Genomic DNA, 19,267 nt, shown 5'->3' with positions numbered 1-19,267 from the left:
GACCCCCCCCCGGCTGGGGGACCCCAGCCCGGCCCGGGGTGACAGCAGCTCCCCCCGGCCCCTTCTGGAACCTTCTCCCCTCTCTCGTCCCCCCCGAGCATCAGTGCCACGAACTCTGGGAGCCGCGGGGAGCTCCGGCTGAGGGTGTGCCAGCTGTGTGCCAGCTGTGTGCCCTGTGCCAGCTGTGTGCCAGCTGTGTGCCCCCTGTGCCAGCTGTGTGCCCCCTGTGCCAGCTGTGTGCCCCCTGTGTGCCCTGTGCCACCGCGGGGACGCTCTGCAGGAAGGGCACGGGTGGCACAGCGGGCTCCGTGCCAGGGACAGCCCCAGGCACAGCACGGCACGGCAGGGCAGGGCAGGGCAGGGCTGCCAGCAGTGCGGGACCCTGGCCAACTGCCTGGCACACCTGGGCACACCTGGGAACATCTGGGAACATCTGAGCACCTGGCACACCTGGGAACATCTGGGCACCTGGCACACCTGAACACTCCTGGCCACACCTGGGCACCTGGCTCACCTGGAAACATCTGAACTCCTGGCTCACCTGGGAACATCTGGGCACCTGGCTCACCTGGCATACCTGGGCACCTGGCTCACCTGGACACTCCTGGCCACACCTGGGGCTGGCCAGGTGGACGGTCAGGAGTGCAGAACCCCAGCCAGGCACCGGGCACACCTGGGCACACCTGGACATCTGGACACACCTGTGTGTACCCCTGGCACACCAAACTCACCTGGCACACCTGGACACACAAAACTCACCTGGACTCACCTGTCTCACCTGGACACACACCTGGACACACCCCTGGCACACCTGGCACACCTGGCTCACCTGCACCTGGGCCAGGCACAGCCCCGCTGCCGGGGCAGTGGCACAGGAGCCCCTCGGGGGGCACAGGGGGTGCCAGGCCCCCTTCCCTCCCAGGGAGGAGGGGGGCGCTGGGTGCGATCAGGAACTCGGAGAGCGGGGACACCCCAAACCCCACCCCTGGGCCAGCCCGGGGGGCACCAGAGCCCCGAAGCGCCGAGGGTGGCACAGCCGTGGGCAGCAGGGGGGGCTGTGCCGGGCAGCTCTGTCCGTCTGTCCGTCTGTCCGTGCTGCAGCGCCGGGCAGTGCTGCTCCCCAGCCCGGAGGGAAAGGCTCCGAGTGCAAACCAGAGGGTTTGGGGGTCTGGGGTCCCCCAAATCCACCCTGCTCGGGCTCCTTGTTGCTGTCAGCTTGGAAAGGTTGCCACTGATGCCTCCCTGCCTGTCTGTAAATTGAATTCTTTCGCCTTAAAAATGCTTCCAGGTGGATTTTTTGGGGGGATTTTTTTGGTTGGTTTTGTTTTGTTTTTTTTGGGGTTTGGTTTGTTTTGTTTTGGGTTTTTTGGGGATTTGTTTTGTTTTGGGGTTCTTGGGGTTTTTTTGGATTTTTTTTGTTTTGTTTTCCTTTCCTAACCAAGTAGCAGCTGCCTCCCCAGCTCTGAGTGAAGAGCCACAGTGCTCACTCACCCGTGCCAGCTCTCAGCAGCATCCCTCCCTCCTGTCAGCAGCGTGGACCGAGGCAAACCCCCCTGGGCCAGGCCAGGTGGGAGCCAGCCTGCCAAGAAATGCACTGGCTGCATTTCTCCTGCTTCCTCCTCACCTTCAGGGGACCCCCAGCACCCCCCAGAGCATCCCCTGCCTCCTGCAGCCCGGGGCCAGAGCCAGGGAGATCCCCAGAGCCCCTCCAGTTCTCACAAAACTCTCTGGGAATCTCCCAGGAGAGAAATCCACCTCTGTAGCTGCACTTCTGTCAGCAGCAAAGGGTTCTCATCTCATTGTGGAGTTGTTTTTTTTACCAGATACAGAAATGCTTTGCTGAGTGCTGCTTTTGGAAATATCGGTTCTAGCTTTTCTAGCAAAACAAAGGGGGGAAAAAAAAAGGAAAAAAAATTCTCAAGGAGGAAAGGGAATGGAGGAAAGAGACTGAGAGGAGACCTGCCCTGGCCCCTTTGGGCGAGGAGAGCAGGGGACCCCCGGCAGAGGCTCTGGGTCCCTCCGTGCCTCTGCCCTGGTGGGACAAACCCTGAGGTCCTGAGGAGCTGGGGCTGGGCTGATCCCCCCGTTCTGTCTGCAGCAGCCAGGGCTGGGCTCCCTCTGTCCCCTTGTCCCTTTGTCCCCTTGTCCCCTGTTCTGTCTGCAGGCAGCACGGAGCAGCCCCTGGCCCCAGCACCCCCTGCTGCCCCCCACCCCAGCTGCTCCCACGGGGGCAGGGGCAGCTGGAACCCCCCTGGAGCTGGGCTGGGCTCCCTCGTGGATGGACGGGATCTGGTCAGGCACAGAGCTCCTGGCTGTGGCTTGGCTTGGTCTGGCTTGGTTTGGTTTGGTTTGGTTTGGTTTGGTTTGGTTGGTCTTGGTTTGGTTTGGTTGAGTTTGGTTTGGTTTGGTTTGGTTTGGTTTGGTTTGGTTTGGTCTGGTCTGCTTTGGTTGGGTTGGGTTGGGTTGGGTTGGGTTGGTTTTGTTTGCTTTGGTTTGGTTGGTCTGGTTTGGTCTGGTTGGTTTGGTTGGGTTTAGTTTGGTCTGGTTTGGTCTGGTCTGGTTTCGTTTTGTTGGGTTTGGTTTGGTTGGTTTGGTTTGGTTGAGTTGATTTGGTTTGGTCTGGTTGGGTCTGGTATGGTCTGGTTTGGTTGGTTCAGTTTGGTTTGGTGTGATTTGGTTTGGTTTGGTTGGGTCTGATTTGGTTGAGTTTGGTTTGGTTTGGTTTGGTGTGATTTGGTCTGGTTTGCTTTGGTTGAGTTGGGTTTGGTTTCGTTTGGTTTGATTTTTTCTGATTTGGTTGGGTTTGGTCTGATCTGCTTTGGTCTGCTTTGGTCAAGTTTGGTCTCGTTTGGTCTGCTTTGGTTTGGTGTTGAGTTTGGTTTGGTTTGGTTTGGTGTGATTTGGTCTGGTTTCCTTTGGTTGAGTTGGGTTGGGTTTGGTTTGGTTTGATTTTTTCTGATTTGGTTGGGTTTGGTTTGGTCTGGTTTGGTCGGCTTTGCTTTGGTGTGATTTGGTTTGGTTTACTTTGGTCTGGTTTGGTCTGGTTTGGTCTGGTTTGGTCTGCTTTGGTCTGGTTTACTTTGGTTTGGTTTGGTTAGGATTGGTCTGCTTTGGTCTGGTTTGCTGTGCTGTGGTTTGTTTCCACGGAAGGTGTGGGACCTGGCTCGGTGTAACACAGTGTCCCAGCAGATCCTCAGAAACCTTTGGGGAGGAAATGGATTTTCCACAAGACAGCATTGAGAATTTTATTTTTTCAGGTGTCAGTTAGCCAAGAAGTTGGTTAATTGGCTAATTAGCAATAAACCTGCTGGGGGAAAAAATAAAAGCAGTGTATTGTCCACGACGTTTTTGCAGATGTACACAGAAATTCTCATTCTCCCCAAACTAAGGGAAAAAACCCCAAACCCTGCAGATTTAAAGAAGCAAAATAAAGCCTAGATCAGGCTAGGAAAAAAAAAAATAAAATCAGAATTTTCAAATGCTCCCTTTGTAATCATCCAGCTTAAAACTAAAAAAAAAGCTCCAAATTTTTTGTTGTACATATTGTTGCTGCATGCTTACCATATGTTAGATGGAAGCATTTCCTATCCCTTGTGGATAAAAGAACATTTTTCAAGTTGTAGTAAATTATTATAAAGCCAATGACATTTCATGGCATGTTATCGTATCAAGCTGTGCTTGTTGTATTTTTTTTTCTTTATGGTTGTATTGCTTTTTTTTTTATTTTATTTTAATTTTTTTTTTTATTTTATAAATGTACAAATATTTCCTGTAGTGACGAGCACCTGTTTTACATGGCATTAACTGGGGCAGCTCCAGCCCATTTTGACTAGGATCAGGCTGAATAAAATTCCGCCCAGGATGGGCTTTGGTGATGTTCCCACAAAAAAAGCAGAGCCTGTCTGGGGGTGAATTTTATCCCTGGTTTGAATTTAGGGAGGAATTCTCCCCTGTGAGGGTGGGAGGGGCTGGGATGGAATTCCCAGAGCAGCTGCACCCCTGGGACAGTGACAAGTGTCCCTGGTGTGGCACTGGCTGGGATTTAAGCCCCCTCCCAGCCCAACCCAACCCAACCCAACCCAACCCAACCCAACCCAACCCAAGCCATTCTGGGGCTCTGTGATTTAGGACCAGCCTAAATCTGGCTCCCAAAATCCCCTCAGGTGCCTTTCAGAGCCCCACTCCCTCCGTGCTGGAGCCCAAAGATGAATTTCGGGGCTCCCTGGAAGGCTGGCAGTGAACCTTGCTTGCTCCTGGCTCCCAGCCAGCTGCCCCAGCCAATTAATGAATTAATGCCATGTAAATGAGGTCGAAGAGCTGGAGCACCCCTGGGGTGCCCTCTGTCCCCTGTGTGACCTCCCCCTGCCCAGCCCTGGGTGAAATGTCCCCCCCAAAAATGCCTTTTCTCCCCTTCCCTCCCAGCCCTGCCAGGACCTGGCAGCCTCCAAGGGCCTGAGCTTCAGCTTCTGCTTTCTTTTTTTGCTTTATTTTATTTTATTTTCCATGCCCACACGAGCTCTGTGGCCACCTGGGTGCTCTCTCTGCCGCCTGGGGTGCGGAGGCACCTCCTGTGCCTGCTGCTTTTGGGGGCTCTGGCAGGTTTGGGGGTGATTTTGGGAAGGTTTGAGGGGCAGGGGGGCTGGTTTGGTGTTGGTGTTGTCAGCTCGGTGCTGTGCAGGGATGTTTCACCCCTCTGTGTGTTGCATGTTAAATGTGTCCTTTGGTAAATCCAGTCATTACTCTTGATTGCTGGCCTTGATGTTATTATTAAAGAACTACACAAAGCTCCCGTGGGCTCTGAGCTTTCCTTGCTGAGCTGAGGCAAACCCTGGGCACTGGATTTTCACTGATTTTCACAGATTTTCACAGATCTTCACTGATTTTCACTGATTTTTCACTGATTTTCACTGAATTTTCACTGATTTTCACATATTTTCTCTGATTTTCACTGAATTTTCACTGATTTTCACATATTTTCTCTGATTTTCACTGATTTTCACTGAATTTTCACTGATTTTCACTGACTTTCACAGATTTTCTCTGATTTTCACTGATTCTCACAGATTTTCTCTGATTTTCACTGAATTTTCACTGATTTTCACTGACTTTCACAGATTTTCTCTGATTTTCACTGATTTTCACAGATCTTCACTGATTTTCACAGATGTTCTCCGATTTTCACNAATTGTCCCTGGTGTGGTGCTGGCTGGGATTTAAGCCCCCTCCCATCCCAACCCAACCCAACCCAACCCAACCCAACCCAACCCAACCCAACCCATTCTGGGGCTCTGTGATTTAAGACCAGCCTAAATCTGGCTCCCAAAATCCCCTCAGGTGCCTTTCAGAGCCCTACTCCCTCCGTGCTGGAGCCCAAAGATGAATTTCGGGGCTCCCTGGAAGGCTGGCAGTGAACCTTGCTTGCTCCTGGCTCCCAGCCAGCTGCCCCAGCCAATTAATGAATTAATGCCATGTAAATGAGGTCGAAGAGCTGGAGCACCCCTGGGGTGCCCTCTGTCCCCTGTGTGACCTCCCCCTGCCCAGCCCTGGGTGAAATGTCCCCCCCAAAAATGCCTTTTCTCCCCTTCCCTCCCAGCCCTGCCAGGACCTGGCAGCCTCCAAGGGCCTGAGCTTCAGCTTCTGCTTTCTTTTTTTGCTTTATTTTATTTTATTTTCCATGCCCACACGAGCTCTGTGGCCACCTGGGTGCTCTCTCTGCCACCTGGGGTGCGGAGGCACCTCCTGTGCCTGCTGCTTTTGGGGGCTCTGGCAGGTTTGGGGGTGATTTTGGGAAGGTTTGAGGGGCAGGGGGGCTGGTTTGGTGTTGGTGTTGTCAGCTCGGTGCTGTGCAGGGATGTTTCACCCCTCTGTGTGTTGCATGTTAAATGTGTCCTTTGGTAAATCCAGTCATTACTCTTGATTGCCGGCCTTGATGTTATTATTAAAGAACTACACAAAGCTCCCGTGGGCTCTGAGCTTTCCTTGCTGAGCTGAGGCAAACCCTGGGCACTGGATTTTCACTGATTTTTACAGATCTTCTCTGATTTTCACTGATTTTCACAGATCTTCACTGATTTTCACTGATTTTCACAGATTTTCTCTGATTTTCACTGATTCTCACAGATTTCTCTGATTTTCACTGAATTTTCACAGATTTTCTCTGATTTTCACTGAATTTTCACTGATTTTCACAGATTTTCTCTGATTTTCACTGATTTTCACAGATCTTCACTGATTTTCACAGATGTTCTCCGATTTTCACTGATTTTCACATATTTCCACAGATTTTCACAGATCTTCGCTGATTTTCACTGATCTTCGCTGATTTTCACTGATTTTCACTGATTTTCTCTGATTTTCTCTGATTTTCACTGATTTTTCACAGATTTTCACTGCTTTTCTCTGATTTTCACTGATTGTCACAGATTTTTCTCTGATTTTCACAGATTTTCTCTGATTTTCCCTGATTTTCACAGGCTGGTTTTTCATTGTGCTGGGCACTCAGACTTGGTGGTTTTCCTCCCAAAACCCAGAGCACTCCTGCCACAAAAGCTGATTTTTTGGGGTCTGACAGAGCCTGAAGTGTCCATTCCTCCCAGAATGGATTTCACACAAATGTTAAAAACCTTTAACAGGGCACAGCCACCACCAGGAATAACCAAGCTTCTGCCAGGGAAAGAAATTGCTTTTTTTTTCTCCCCAAATTTGGCAGAGAAAGGCCCAAATCTGAGTCAGAGATAAGGGTTTGTGTGGGGCTGATGGAAATGCCAGGGGGACAGAGCATCCTCTCTCTGGGTAATGCAACTTTTAATTTCAAAACCAGCTATAAAATAACTTGTAACAAAAATAAAATAAAAATAAATCATCCTGGATGCAGGCAGTGGCTGAAAGTCTGAAGCAGATTGCCAGAACTTTTTAGATTATTTATTTAAGTGGTTTTTAATAGTTAATTGTTCTGGAGGGTCCTTCCTGGTAATGTGGGAAGGGAAAATATCTTGGAAAGGTGCAGGGCAGGAGGGGAAATGTTTTCTCATGGGTTGGTGAGGGGGACGTGTCCCCTCCACCCAGGGGACATCCTGGCTGTGCCCAGAGCTGCAGCCTGGCCAGGAATTCTGCATTTCTGCATTAAATCCTGAGCTGGAGGAATGACAGGGATGGAGAAAGCACAGCAAAAATCCCACAGGGAGTGGGAACTGAGCTGGGCCCTGTCCCTGCAAGGTTTCCCTGTTCCCAGGGGTTGCTGTGGAGATCTCAGCGGGTTTTGGGGCTGGAGTGGGGGATTTGTGACCCCAATTATTTATTAACTGTCCTGTCCCCATGTGTGGGGATGAAGGAAGGGCAGGGCTGTGGATCCAGCCAGGCTCTGGTGACAAAGCCACCACGGGACACAAGGGAGGAACTCAGAGCCCAAAGGCTCAGAAGTGAGCAGGGACAGAGGGGGAGCAGGGAGGGAGCTGGGCTCTGTCCCCTGGAACCACCCAAGCAGAGACAAACCAGCATTTCCAGAGCAAACCCTCCCCTTTGGGCAACGGCCCAAAAACCAGGAGAATCCCCACGGGATTTTATTGCTTAAAACTCCAGAGGAGAGGAGAACTCCAGGGCAAACACAAAAAGCGAGCAGTGACCTCTGGGGGTGTCACCTCCCCATTTGTGTCACCCCCCATCTGTGTCACCCCCCCCATTTGTGTCACCTCCCCATTTGTGTCACCCCCCCATTTGTGTCACCCCCCATTTTTGTCACCTCCCCATTTGTGTCACCCCCCATTTGTGTCACCTCCCCCATTTGTGTCACCCCCCATTTGTGTCACCTCCCCAGGGTGGCTCTGGGCTTTGTTCAGTGCTCAACATTTGGGGGGTTGGGGAGCAGAGAATGGGGGCTCAGGGGGGCCTGGGCTGGTGTCACCCCTGGGATGGCGTCACCTCAGTGCCAATGTCACCCCTGGGACGGTGCCACTACAGGGCCGGTGTCACCCTGGGGCTGGTGTCATATCAGGGCTGGTGTCACCCCAGTGCCAGTGCCACCCCCTGGCCCCCATTTGTGTCACCCCCCATCTGTGTCACCTCCCCCATTTGTGTCACCCCCCATTTGTGTCACCTCCCCCATTTGTGTCACCTCCCCATCTGTGTCACCTCCCCAGGGTGGCTCTGGGCTTTGTTCAGCACTCAACACTCACATTTGGGGGGTTGGGGAGCATAGAATGGGGGCTCAGGGGGGCCTGGGCTGGTGTCACCCCTGGGATGGCGTCACCTCAGTGCCAATGTCACCACTGGGACGGTGTCACTACAGGGCTGGTGTCACCCTGGGGCTGGTGTCACCCTGGGGATGGTGTCACCCCTAGCCATTGTCACCCCAGGCCAGTGTCACCTGGAGATGGTGTCACCCCCTGGCCATTGTCACCCCAGGCTGGTGTCACCTGGAGATGGTGTCACCCCCAGGCTGGCGTCACTCTGAGGATGGTGCCACCCTGGAGATGGTGTCACCCCCTGGCCATTGTCACCCCCAGGCTGGTGTCACTCTGAGGATGGTGTCACCCTGGGGATGGTGTCACCCCGGGGATGGTGTCACCCCTGGCCATTGTCACCCCAGGCCAGTGTCACCTGGAGATGGTGTCACCCCCTGGCCATTGTCCCCCCCGGCCGGTGCCCCCCGGCAGGAGGGGCTGCCCCGCTCACCGCTGGCTCCGCTCCCTCCTCCAGCAGCTCCGGGGCAGGGCCGGGCTCAGTCTCTGGAGGCAGCGATGCGATCCACCTGCAAGAGGGAACAACAGCAGCTCCACCTGCAAGAGGGACAGGGGGCCCCAAAAACAACAGCTGCTCCTTCTCCGGGAATAAACTGGAGCTGGGGCTGCTCCCCTGGAGATCCCCGAGGAAATGAACCCGTGAGGAAGAAGGGGTGGAAAGCCAGAGGGAAAATTCCAGGGGTGGAATTCCAGGGGTGAAATTCCTGGGGTGGAATTCCAGGGCTGGAAATTCCAGGGGTGGAAATCCAGGGGTGGAAATTCCTGGGGTGGAAATTCCAGGGGTGGAAATTCCAGGGGTGGAAATCCAGGGGTGGAAATCGCAGGGTTTTATTCCCTGACAAAGCAGCCAGGTGTGTTTCAGCCCTGAGCCCCCTGCTCTGACCTGAGCCTCGGGGTCCCAGCCCAGCCTCACCCACCCAGGGCCCTCCAGGAGCTGTGGAACGAGGGTGACACTCACTGTGCTGTCTCAGGGATCAGTAAATAATAACTCAGTAAATAATAATTAAGGTACAGGAAAACAGATCCTGCCTTAGGGGGATCTCACAGGCTTTCTTGTAAAGTGGGAAAAAGCCCAGTTAGGACAGGGCAGGTGAAATATGAGAGATGAAATGCAGAATCTCTGACCCAGAAGAGCCTCACGGGGCAGGAGAGGGGAGAGTTAACCCCTGAAGTTTTCTGCTTTGCCCACCCAGCCTTAACTTCCCCAGGGCTCACCTGTCCTCAGTGGATTTAACTAAAGACCAGGAATTCCATTGGGTTAATGTAGGGCACTTGATTTTTTTTTTTTTTTTTTTTTTTTTTTTTTTTTTTCCTTTTTTTTTTTTTTTTTTTTGCCAACCCAAATATTTTTGTTTCTTCTTCTTCCTGTCCTGGTGAAGAGGAGGGACTCCATGCTTTGAGGCAAGTTTGGTACATTCAGGTAGGATCTAAAATTAGCCACAGCTAAACACTGACTTAATCTACTTCATTTCAGCCCCTCCCTCTCTCCCTCCCTCCATCCACCAGGGCCACCAAGCTTGTGGCACCAGGGACTGCTGGGGACAGCCAGGGAGGGGACAGGCCCAGCTCTGCACTGCTGTGTGTGGTTTGTGCCTTCAGAGGCTTTGGGATGGGCTGAAGGCTCAGCCTGAGGGTTCTGCTCGTGCCAGGGGGCTGGGAAAGCCTCTGGGTGGTGTTTTTTGGGCCCCAGGAGATGGCCCTGCCCAGGGACAGGCACTGATGGGCTCTGCACAGAGTGCTGACTGTGAGAAATCTGGGTACAAAACTGCCCACAGCCCTTCTGCAGCAGAGCCAGGGGGATAAAAAGCATTCCTGGCTGCAGCAAATTCCACGTGCTGCTCAATTTGCACGAGTGTGGGATCTGGGTGAGAGCTGCAGGGCAGAAAGGTGTGCTGAGCTGGGAGCTCTCTGCTTTTTTTTGGGAATTAAAACCCCCCAGGATCTCAGGGCTTCCCTCTGAGCCTCTGCAGGTGAGGGGCAGAGCTACTCACACCAAAATAAAGTGGCCACGGGAGGAGCTGCTAGTCCAGGTGGCAAAGGTCTCATCTGTATTTACCTGTGGCTCAATTTTAGAGACAGAGCTACTGAATTTTTCCAACACCTCAGTGAGGAAGGAGAGAATTTCACTGGCTCAGTAAGCAAAACATTCATTTGGGAGAGCAGAAGACTGACTGGCTGTCAATAAATACCACGAGACACCCTAAAAGCTTTCTAAGGGAAACATCATCTGTTCAGAAATGCAACACGGGGACAGAATGAGGTAAGGAAAGCCAGCAAGAGTCCTTGGTGCATCCCCACTTCACACTGCATGGCAACAACAACCACGAGGAGATGCTAAGGAGCTCCCTGCCACGCCCAGCAGGGAAATTCCTCCTCCAGGTGAGCTCCAGAGCATCCCTGGGGGCTGAGCCCACAGCATCCCTGCAGGAGCTGCCTTTGGGTTTGAGCCCAGGCAGGAGGAGGGGACACTGCCCGTGCCCTGAGCCATCAGTGCCACCAGCTGCAGGGGACAGGGGCTGCTGTGGCACACCCAGGGAGCTCAGCACCACCTCCCTGGCACTCCCAGCTCAGCTCTTTGGTCCTGTTTGCAGCAGGGTGTGACAGCCTGCACTGGCACACTTCTGCTGCCCCTGCTCTGTGCCAGGCAGGAGAAAAGCAGAGCTGGCTGCAGGGGGAGGAAAAGGGCCTTGAACCATCCCCTGGTGGGGATCATTAACTCTGTTAATTAACAGATGCTGTTCTGAGAGCAAAGGATGGGGCACTGCACATCCCTGGGCCAGCCCTGCAGGGGCTCTGAAGCAAGCTGAGGAGGAGGAGGAGGAGGAAGAGCACCTCTCTCCCACCTGTGAGCACTGCAAAATCCTTGTTTTTCCCTCAATTCTCCTCCTCCAGGGAAGCAGGGAGGGCTACAGGGAGGTGATGTTTAGGCCAGGGCAGTGCCTCACACACAGCTTGTGCTGAACTAAAATGCAGAATTTACCACTTTGCTCTTGAACAGACACCAGCAGCACGGCGTGTTCACAAACCAACAGGTGGGACAGGTTCATAAACACATGCATTGGAGAAGCTTTTCCAGGCACACAGAAAAAAAAAGTAAGCAAAGAGACAAAACCCAAATGATAAACACTACAGACAGAAAGAAGACATCTCCTGCTACAGCACACAACAAACACGGTACAGCCTGGTCCCCACGAGCCCAGCCAGCTGGAAATGTACAGCACACAGCATCTACACAGAGGAAATGTGGGTTTGCCACTCAAATCTCTATTTACGGGGCACTGCACATCCCTGGGCCAGCCCTGCAGGGGCTCTGAAGCAAGCTGAGGAGGAGGAGGAGGAGGAAGAGCACCTCTCTCCCACCTGTGAGCACTGCAAAATCCTTGTTTTTCCCTCAATTCTCCTCCTCCAGGGAAGCAGGGAGGGCTACAGGGAGGTGATGTTTAGGCCAGGGCAGTGCCTCACACACAGCTTGTGCTGAACTAAAATGCAGAATTTACCACTTTGCTCTTGAACAGACACCAGCAGCACGGCGTGTTCACAAACCAACAGGTGGGACAGGTTCATAAACACATGCACTGGAGAAGCTTTTCCAGGCACACAGCATTTCATTTCATTTCATTTCATTCTCATCATCTGAGCCTTTGCTGGCACTGAAGTGAAGGAGTCCCTGTGGGTTTACACCAAGCAGAATTGCCACAGAGTCTTTGGAATACTCCCCTGTGCCAGGGGAACTGGGCACTCCCCATTTGCTAAAGCCATTTTTCAGGGGCAGTAAATCACCTGGAATAGTCACCAGCAGGTTTGACAATGCCTGTGGAAAGCCAATTCAAAACCCAGCAAGATGGGAGGAAATTCACCTTTCCACATTAGGAAATGCATAATAACTGCCCTTTGATGACTCTGACAAAGTCAGGTTTTCAGTCCTGAAGGTGTTATTTTCTGTCTCATTTTTGATTCTCTTCAAGCTTGTTACAGAAACATGGCCAAGGTAATTTCTTTAGGCAATTTCTTTATTACCAAGGCAATTTTCAAAGGTTGTTTCTGTTGTGTTTATGGAGCCTTTTTATCCCTTTCAGGTGTGTTGCACAGAGCTGGGTCACTCAGGTGTGTCACAGCCAGGTGTGTCACAGCCAGGTGTGCTCTCAGTGCCCCCCAGTTCCAGGGGAAATCCTCAGCACAGGAAAAGCTCCCCTTGTTTTAGCAGCCCCAAGCAGCAGCAGCAGCAGCTCAGAGCCAGCCCTGGCCACCCCTGTGCCCTCAGCCCAGCCAGGCTGGGGTCCCGTGGCCACCATGGCTAGGAGATTGTCACTTGCTCTGGATTTGGCATGGATAAAACCCCTCTGGAGCAGCATCAGCTCCCTGGCACCTTCCCAGCAGGCTGTGCCAGCTGAATTCCCTCCTGCTCCTGAGGCAGGGGCTCACCCCAAGGCTTGCCTGCAGCTTCCTTCACTGCTGGAATTCCTGCCCAGGCGTGAGCAGTGCCAGCTCTTGTTCCAGTTGTGTGTCCTGGGGTCCTGCTCCACTGCCTGAGAGCACCACAGGGCACTGAGAATCCTTCAGAGCTTTCCCATCAGTGACTGGGATGAGCCACGTCAGGGGAGGGACAATGACACCAGCTCAGAGTAACCCCTCACCTAGAGGACTCAGCAATCTTTAAGGAAAACCATTTAACATCTTTCATGGAAGTCTATTGATCCAAAAAAACAAAAAAAAAAAATCCAGAGCTATTGATGTGGAATCAACTGGACAATCACTAATGCAATGGAATTATGGTGATCTTGTACACAAACAACGATTTACCAAAATAAGATTTACCTAGGGGGCTTTAAAATCGAGTTATTTTGGTACCAAAAAAAGTCTTTCATTGAATTCCCCTTTGCCCCTATGATTCAGATGATCTTTCACTCTACAGTTACGGACTTGGCCAGATTTCTTGGAAAATCAACCTGCAGAGAGGGAGGAGAAAGAACAGGCTGGTGAGTATTTACACAGTGGGTTTGTTTGTGTTTAACTCTGTAACCTGTGCAATGCCTGCTCTGCCTTCCATCCAACACATCCTCACGTTCATTTAGGCCAATCAGTGCAGAAAAAAAGTTCACAACCCTGCTTCTTACATCTCCTGGGTCAGAAGTAGGCAGAGCTTTAGTCCAGGCTGCTCCCAGAGGTCCCTGCTGGCAGCCAGGGGCCAGTGTCTGCACTGAGATCACACAGCAGACTGCTTGCCAAGCAGCCCCTGAGGGCTGTCACCTTCCCTCGAGCTCCCTGCAGCCTGCCTGCTCCTGCACACGGCCACTCCTGCATCCTGCGCTGGCCCCCGTGGGCCTGGCCCTGCAGCGGCTCAAGCAGCGGCACAGAGAAGCCCCCAGCCCCACAGCAGCCCCCAGGGGGTGTGACACAGGGGGTGTGACACAGGGGGTGTGACACAGGGATGTGTGACACAGGGATGTGTGACACAGGCATGCTGTACCCAGGGGGTGTGACACAGGGATGTGTGACACGGGCAGGGTGCGTGACACAGGGATGTGTGGCACAGGGGGTGTGTGACACAGGGATGCTGTACCCAGGGGGTGTGACACAGGGGGTGTGACACGGGCAGGGAGTGTGACACAGGGGTGTGTGACATAGGGGGTGTGACACAGGGGGTGTGACACAGGGGGTGTGACACGGGCAGGGAGTGTGACACAGGGGTGTGTGACATAGGGGGTGTGACACAGGGGGTGTGACACAGGGGGTGTGACACGGGCAGGGAGTGTGACACAGGGGTGTGTGACATAGGGGGTGTGACACAGGGGGTGTGACACAGGGGGTGTGACACAGGGGGTGTGACACAGGGCTGCTGTATTCAGGATGTGTGACACAGGCAGGGATGTGTGACACAGGGGGTGTGACACAGGGATGTGACACAGGGTGTGTGACACAGGGATGCTGTACCCAGGGTGTGACACAGGGATGTGTAACACAGGGTGTGACACAGGGGTGACACAGGGCTGCTGTATTCAGGATGTGTGACACAGGGTGTGTGACACAGGGATGTAACACAGGTGTGACACAGGTGTGACACAAGTGTGACACAGGGGTGTGACACAGGGGTGTGACGCAGGGGTGTGACACAGGTGTGACACAGGGATGTGTGACACAGGCAGGGTGTGTGACAGAGGATGTGTGACACAGGTGTGACACAAGTGTGACACAGGGGTGTGACGCAGGGGTGTGACACAGGTGTGACACAGGGATGTGTGACACAGGGATGTGTGACACAGGGATGTGTGACACAGGCAGGGTGACACAGGGCTGCTGTATTCAGGATGTGTGACACAGGGATGTGTGACACGGGTGTGACACGGGGGTGTGACACAGGGGTGCTGTACTGTACTCACATCGTAGCCGCGGAGCACGGCCAGGTGGAAGGCCAGCAGCTGCAGGGGGATGACGCTCAGGATGCCCTGCAGGCAATCCACCGAGTGGGGCACTTTGATTGTTCTTTTGTTGTTCTTGATGGTCTCGATGTCCTCCTTGTCACAAATCACCACGGGCCGGCCCTGCAACACAGGGGAGGGCTGAAGGGAAGCACACCTGGGAGGTTCAGTGCCAGGGGCAAAATCTTACTTAATTTAGAACCAAACAGCTTCACATGCCCTGAGGGGATTTAAGGGTTAAACAGACCGTGCCAGGCTTCTGCAATTGCTGCAAGAACTGCTGTGAAATGGGCACAGTACTCAGGGAGCTCACAGGGGGCAGTGACAGCCAGGTGAGCACTCTGGGTGTCTGTGAGTGACTTTGCTCTCAGAATCAGCCCCTCTGGAGCCCTGCAGACACCAGGTGAGCACTCTGGGTGTCTGTGAGTGGCTTTGCTCTCAGAATCAGCATCTCTGGAGCCGTGCAGCCCCCCAGGTGAGCACTCTGGGTGTCTGTGAACTCCTTTCCTGTCAGAATCAGCCCCTCTGCAGCCGTGCAGCCCCCCAGGTGAGCACTCTGGGTGTCTGTGAACTCCTTTCCTGTCAGAATCAGCCCCTCTGGAGCCCTGCAGCCCCCCAGGTGAGCACTCTGGGTGTCTGTGAGTGACTTTGCTCTCAGAAGCAGCCCCTCTGCAGCCCCCCAGCCCTCACCTGGCGTGCAATGACCTGCTGCAGAGCGTTCTGGCACTTGGCATAGGTGTGGTCTCTCATGATGATCATGATCACAGGCATGAGCTTGTCCACCAGGGCCAGGGGGCCGTGCTTCAGCTCCCCAGCCAGGATCCCCTCCGAGTGCATGTAGGTGATTTCTTTGATTTTCTACAGGGGGGAAAAGAATTCATTACACTTTGAGCCAACCTTGTCGTGGTTTTTAACCAGCCCTGTGAATTCCTGCACTTTGTAGCCCTTCTCAGATGCAGGTGAGGCAGAACACAAGCCCAGACCCAAGCAGAGCCCCTGGGCTGGGCTGTTTGCAGCCAGCAGCACATCCAGCTGTGCCTGCCAGCTGTGCCTGCCAGCTGTGCCACCAGAGCCCCCAGAACCTGCCCTGAGCCACCCCCAGGCTGGCAGGGCAGGCAGAGGCAAACAGGACACCTCTGCATGGCAGTGGGGACAGCAGTGAGAACAGGAATGGCCTCCAGTGTAAAAACTGCAACACAGGGGTTTGGAAAGTGCACGCTGAGTTTTGCATTTATGAGGGTGCAGTTTGTCCAGTAAAGCATTCCCAGGAAATGGAAAATGCACCATGCACCCCACTGCAGGCTGGGGTGTGGCAATCTGACAGTGACTTCTAGGTATTTGTAATTTTAGGTAATTGTAATTGCCTAAACTTTGGATTTGTAATTTTAAGTATTTGTAATTTTAGGTATTTGTAATTACTTAAATTTTAAATTTTAAATTTGTAATTTTAGGTAATGGTCATTACCTAAATTTTAAATGTGTAATTTTAGGTATTTGTAATTACCTAATTTTTAAATTTTAAATTTGTAATTTCAGGTATTTGTAACCATGGCACAGTTTGGGTTGGAAGGGACCCTGAAGCCCACTCAGTTCAACCATCCCAGGCTTCTCCAAGCCCCAATGCCCAACCTGGCCTTGGGCACTGCCAGGGATGCAGGGGCAGCCCCAGCTCCATTTAACCCTGTGCTGGCCAAAATCCAGAGCCAAGGCTGCACCCCCAGCTGCACTGGAGCAGAAGCTGCAGAGGTGAGCAGTGTGTGAACAATTAAATCAGAACCTCCCAAGGTTCCCTCCCCAGCTGCACTGGAGCAGAAGCTGCAGAGGTGAGCAGTGTGTGAACCATGCAACCAGAACCTCCCAAGGTTCCCTCCCCAGCTGCTCTGGAGCAGATGCTGCCCCTGAGGGAGGTCTGAAATGGGTGTCTCTGTGTGAGCCATTCAAGGAGGACGTACCAGGGCTCCCTCCAGACACGTGGCGTAGTGGTAGCCACGTCCCATGATGAGGACAGACTTCTGGTGGTACAGCTCCGTGGCCAGCTTCTGGATCTCATCATCCATGCTCAGCACCTCCTTAATCAAGTCTGGAGGGAGGTAAAACCCACACTGAGTGTGCTCACAGCCCACTCACCCCCCAGCCAGCAGTGACCTGCAAAACCCCCAGGCCCAGAGCTTGGCTGGCCCAGCTTGGTGGCCTGGAGACACCTGAGAGGACGTGGCTGAGAGGACCTGTGACAGCTCTGCCACCCTCCCTGCAAGGTCCAGCCCTGCTGAGCTGAGCAGCCCTGCAGATCCAGCTCTGCTGGGCTCCCCTTGCCCAGGCTCAGCCCAGATGGGCTCCCCCTGCCCAGGTCCAGCTCTGCTGGGCTCCTCCTGCCAAGATCCAGCCTTGCTGACCTCTCCCTACCCAGATCCAGCCTTGCTGAGCTCCCTTTGCCCAGATCCAGCCTTGCTGAGCTCCCTTTGCCCAGATCCAGCCTTGCTTGCTCCCCCTGCCCAGGCTCAGCCCAGATGGGCTCTCTCTGTCCAGGCTCAGCTCAGCTGGGCTCCCCCAGCCCAGATCCAGCCCAGCTGAGCTCCCCCTGCCCAGATCCAGCCTGCCTGAGCTCTCCCTACCCAGATTCACCTTTGCTTGCTCCCCCTGCCCAGATCCAGCCCAGCTGGGCTCCCCCTGGCCCACGTCCTACCTGGCAGCCCCTTGAGCCCCCTCATGATCTCCTTGCGCCGCTCCTGCATGGAGATCCTGTCGTCACACATCATCAGGGCAAACATCACCAGGGACACGAACTGGCTGGTGTAGGCCTGCAGGGGCACAGGGATGGTCACTGCTGCACCCAGCAGGTGCCACCTCAGCCCAGAGAGGCTGCTCTGCTTCCAGGTCAGCAGCAGAAATGAGCCTGGGCTCACCAGGCAGGTCTCACCTGGGCAGGTCTCACCTGGGCAGGTCTCACCTGGGATCTGCTCACAGCCCAGGGGATTCAGACACAACAACCAAGATTTGATATTCTACATCCCCTGCTGACTGCCAAACCCTGTTTTGTGACCATGCCCACGTCCTGCTTCACTGCAGGTGGCTCTGAGAGCACGAGGAGCAGCAGGGCACTGGCTGGAGGTGTTTTGGGGAAGCCCACCCCACCCAACCCCAACCAGATGGGATTTTTTTGGGCCACACTCAGGGAACACAAAGGCAGCTGTGATTTCCCAGCTCCCTTCTTTAGGAACAGCCTCTCCCCTGCCTGCAAGAGCTGTCCCTGCCTTTGGGGGGAATCCTGGAGGTGACAAGAGGGGTCACATCAGGGCAGGAATGTCACAGGGACACCTGAGGGACACCTGAGGGACACCTGAAGGACACTGCAGCTGCAGTTTGGCCTCTGAGGTCCTCCCAAGACAAAAGGGCTTGGGGCCAGCCTGGCCCTGAAGGGCTGCAGAGGTCAGAGCAAGGTGTGGAGTGGTTTTGGCACTAAGCAACAAGCAAAGTTCCACGTGGCTGCTCCGGGGTGGCTCTGAAGGAACCAGAAAAGCTGCATTTGTTCTGCCTGGAGGAGCCTGCTGGGGAGTGGGAGCTCTCTGCTGTCACATCAACATGCCTGGGCTGTTCAGAATATTCTCCAAAAGAAGTTCTGGGTGACCTCAGGGCAGAAACTTTTCAAGTTCTTATTTCCTCTATGCACAGCTTTGGTAACTCCCCACATGGTCAGAGGAAAAATGGCATTTATCTCCAAGCTGGAACTGCTGGCCATGTGAAAACAACAGGGACAAACAGCTCCTTCAAGAGTTTCTTGTAAGAGACTCATGAATTTTCCATGATCCAATCCCCCAATGAACTATTAAACTCAAATGTGGTTTTTGGCTGGATTTATGTAACAGATTGACATCATCTCGCCTCTAAATTTAACTAAACCAAAGCAGATTTCACCAAAATGAAAGGCAGCAAAGTAAGTTCTCTTCTACTGTATCTCACCCAGGCAGAACAATCCTGTTATCTGGACACAAATAGTGGGATTCTGTAAAAGACCATTCCCCCATTTGTTAAAAGGATGGTTTTAATATCCCATTTTCTTTGGTAAAGCACAGCCAGTGAGGGAGTTACATGCAGGCAAAGTTTTCTTTATCTTATCTAAAAAAATTAATTAATAAAAATAAAATAAATAAAATAAAATAAATTTAAATAAAATAAAACAAACATTTTATAAAATGAAATAAATATCACATTTTAATAAATTAAAATTAAATTACAATCGATTAAAATCCAAAAATAAAAATAAATCAAATAACAAATAAAAATAAAATGCAGGCCAGGAGGCAGCAGCTGCCCCTGGGGCTCACCTTGGTGCTGGCCACGCCGATCTCGGGGCCCGCGTTGATGTGCACGCCGCAGTCGGTCTCGCGGGAGATGGAGCTGCCCACGGTGTTGGTGATGCCCACGGTCAGGGCTCCCCTCTCCTTGCAGTACCGGAGGCACATCAGGGTGTCTGCAGTCTCCCCTGGGGCACGGGGGGCACGGGGGGACACAGACAGGGGGACACAGACAGGGGGACACAGGGACGGGTGCTCAGCGCCGCTGCCCGTGGGAAATGCCCAGACTGCCCAGGGTTGGTGCTCCCAGCACAAAGGAGGG

At 53.2% G+C, this 19,267-nt stretch overlaps 1 protein-coding gene across 2 annotated transcripts in view; it reads right to left on the bottom strand.

Moving 5' to 3' along the window:
- Positions 1-8,467: 8,467 nt before the first annotated feature.
- GFPT1 (glutamine--fructose-6-phosphate transaminase 1) overlaps positions 8,468-19,267 on the bottom strand; it is a 29,455-nt gene continuing 18,655 nt past the window's right edge. Inside the window, exons 14-19 of one of the 2 annotated variants that reach the window (XM_041477846.1) lie at positions 18,976-19,133; positions 17,337-17,451; positions 16,606-16,733; positions 15,344-15,511; positions 14,615-14,776; positions 8,468-8,746 (exon numbers count right to left, since the gene is read on the bottom strand). In XM_041477846.1, coding sequence (XP_041333780.1) covers positions 8,717-8,746; positions 14,615-14,776; positions 15,344-15,511; positions 16,606-16,733; positions 17,337-17,451; positions 18,976-19,133 — 761 coding nt within the window. In that variant the 3' untranslated portion in view covers positions 8,468-8,716. Of the gene's footprint in view, positions 8,747-11,521; positions 13,184-14,614; positions 14,777-15,343; positions 15,512-16,605; positions 16,734-17,336; positions 17,452-18,975; positions 19,134-19,267 lie in introns of those variants that run through there. The other variant, XM_041477838.1, reaches the window with a different exon arrangement.

This window comes from Pyrgilauda ruficollis, unplaced genomic scaffold, assembly GCF_017590135.1.
Source record: "Pyrgilauda ruficollis isolate IOZ18807 unplaced genomic scaffold, ASM1759013v1 scaffold113, whole genome shotgun sequence".
In the NCBI taxonomy this organism is placed as follows: Eukaryota; Metazoa; Chordata; class Aves; order Passeriformes; family Passeridae; genus Pyrgilauda; species Pyrgilauda ruficollis.
The sequence above is the reverse complement of the archived record's forward strand: the minus strand, read 5'-3'. Positions and strand labels throughout refer to the sequence as shown.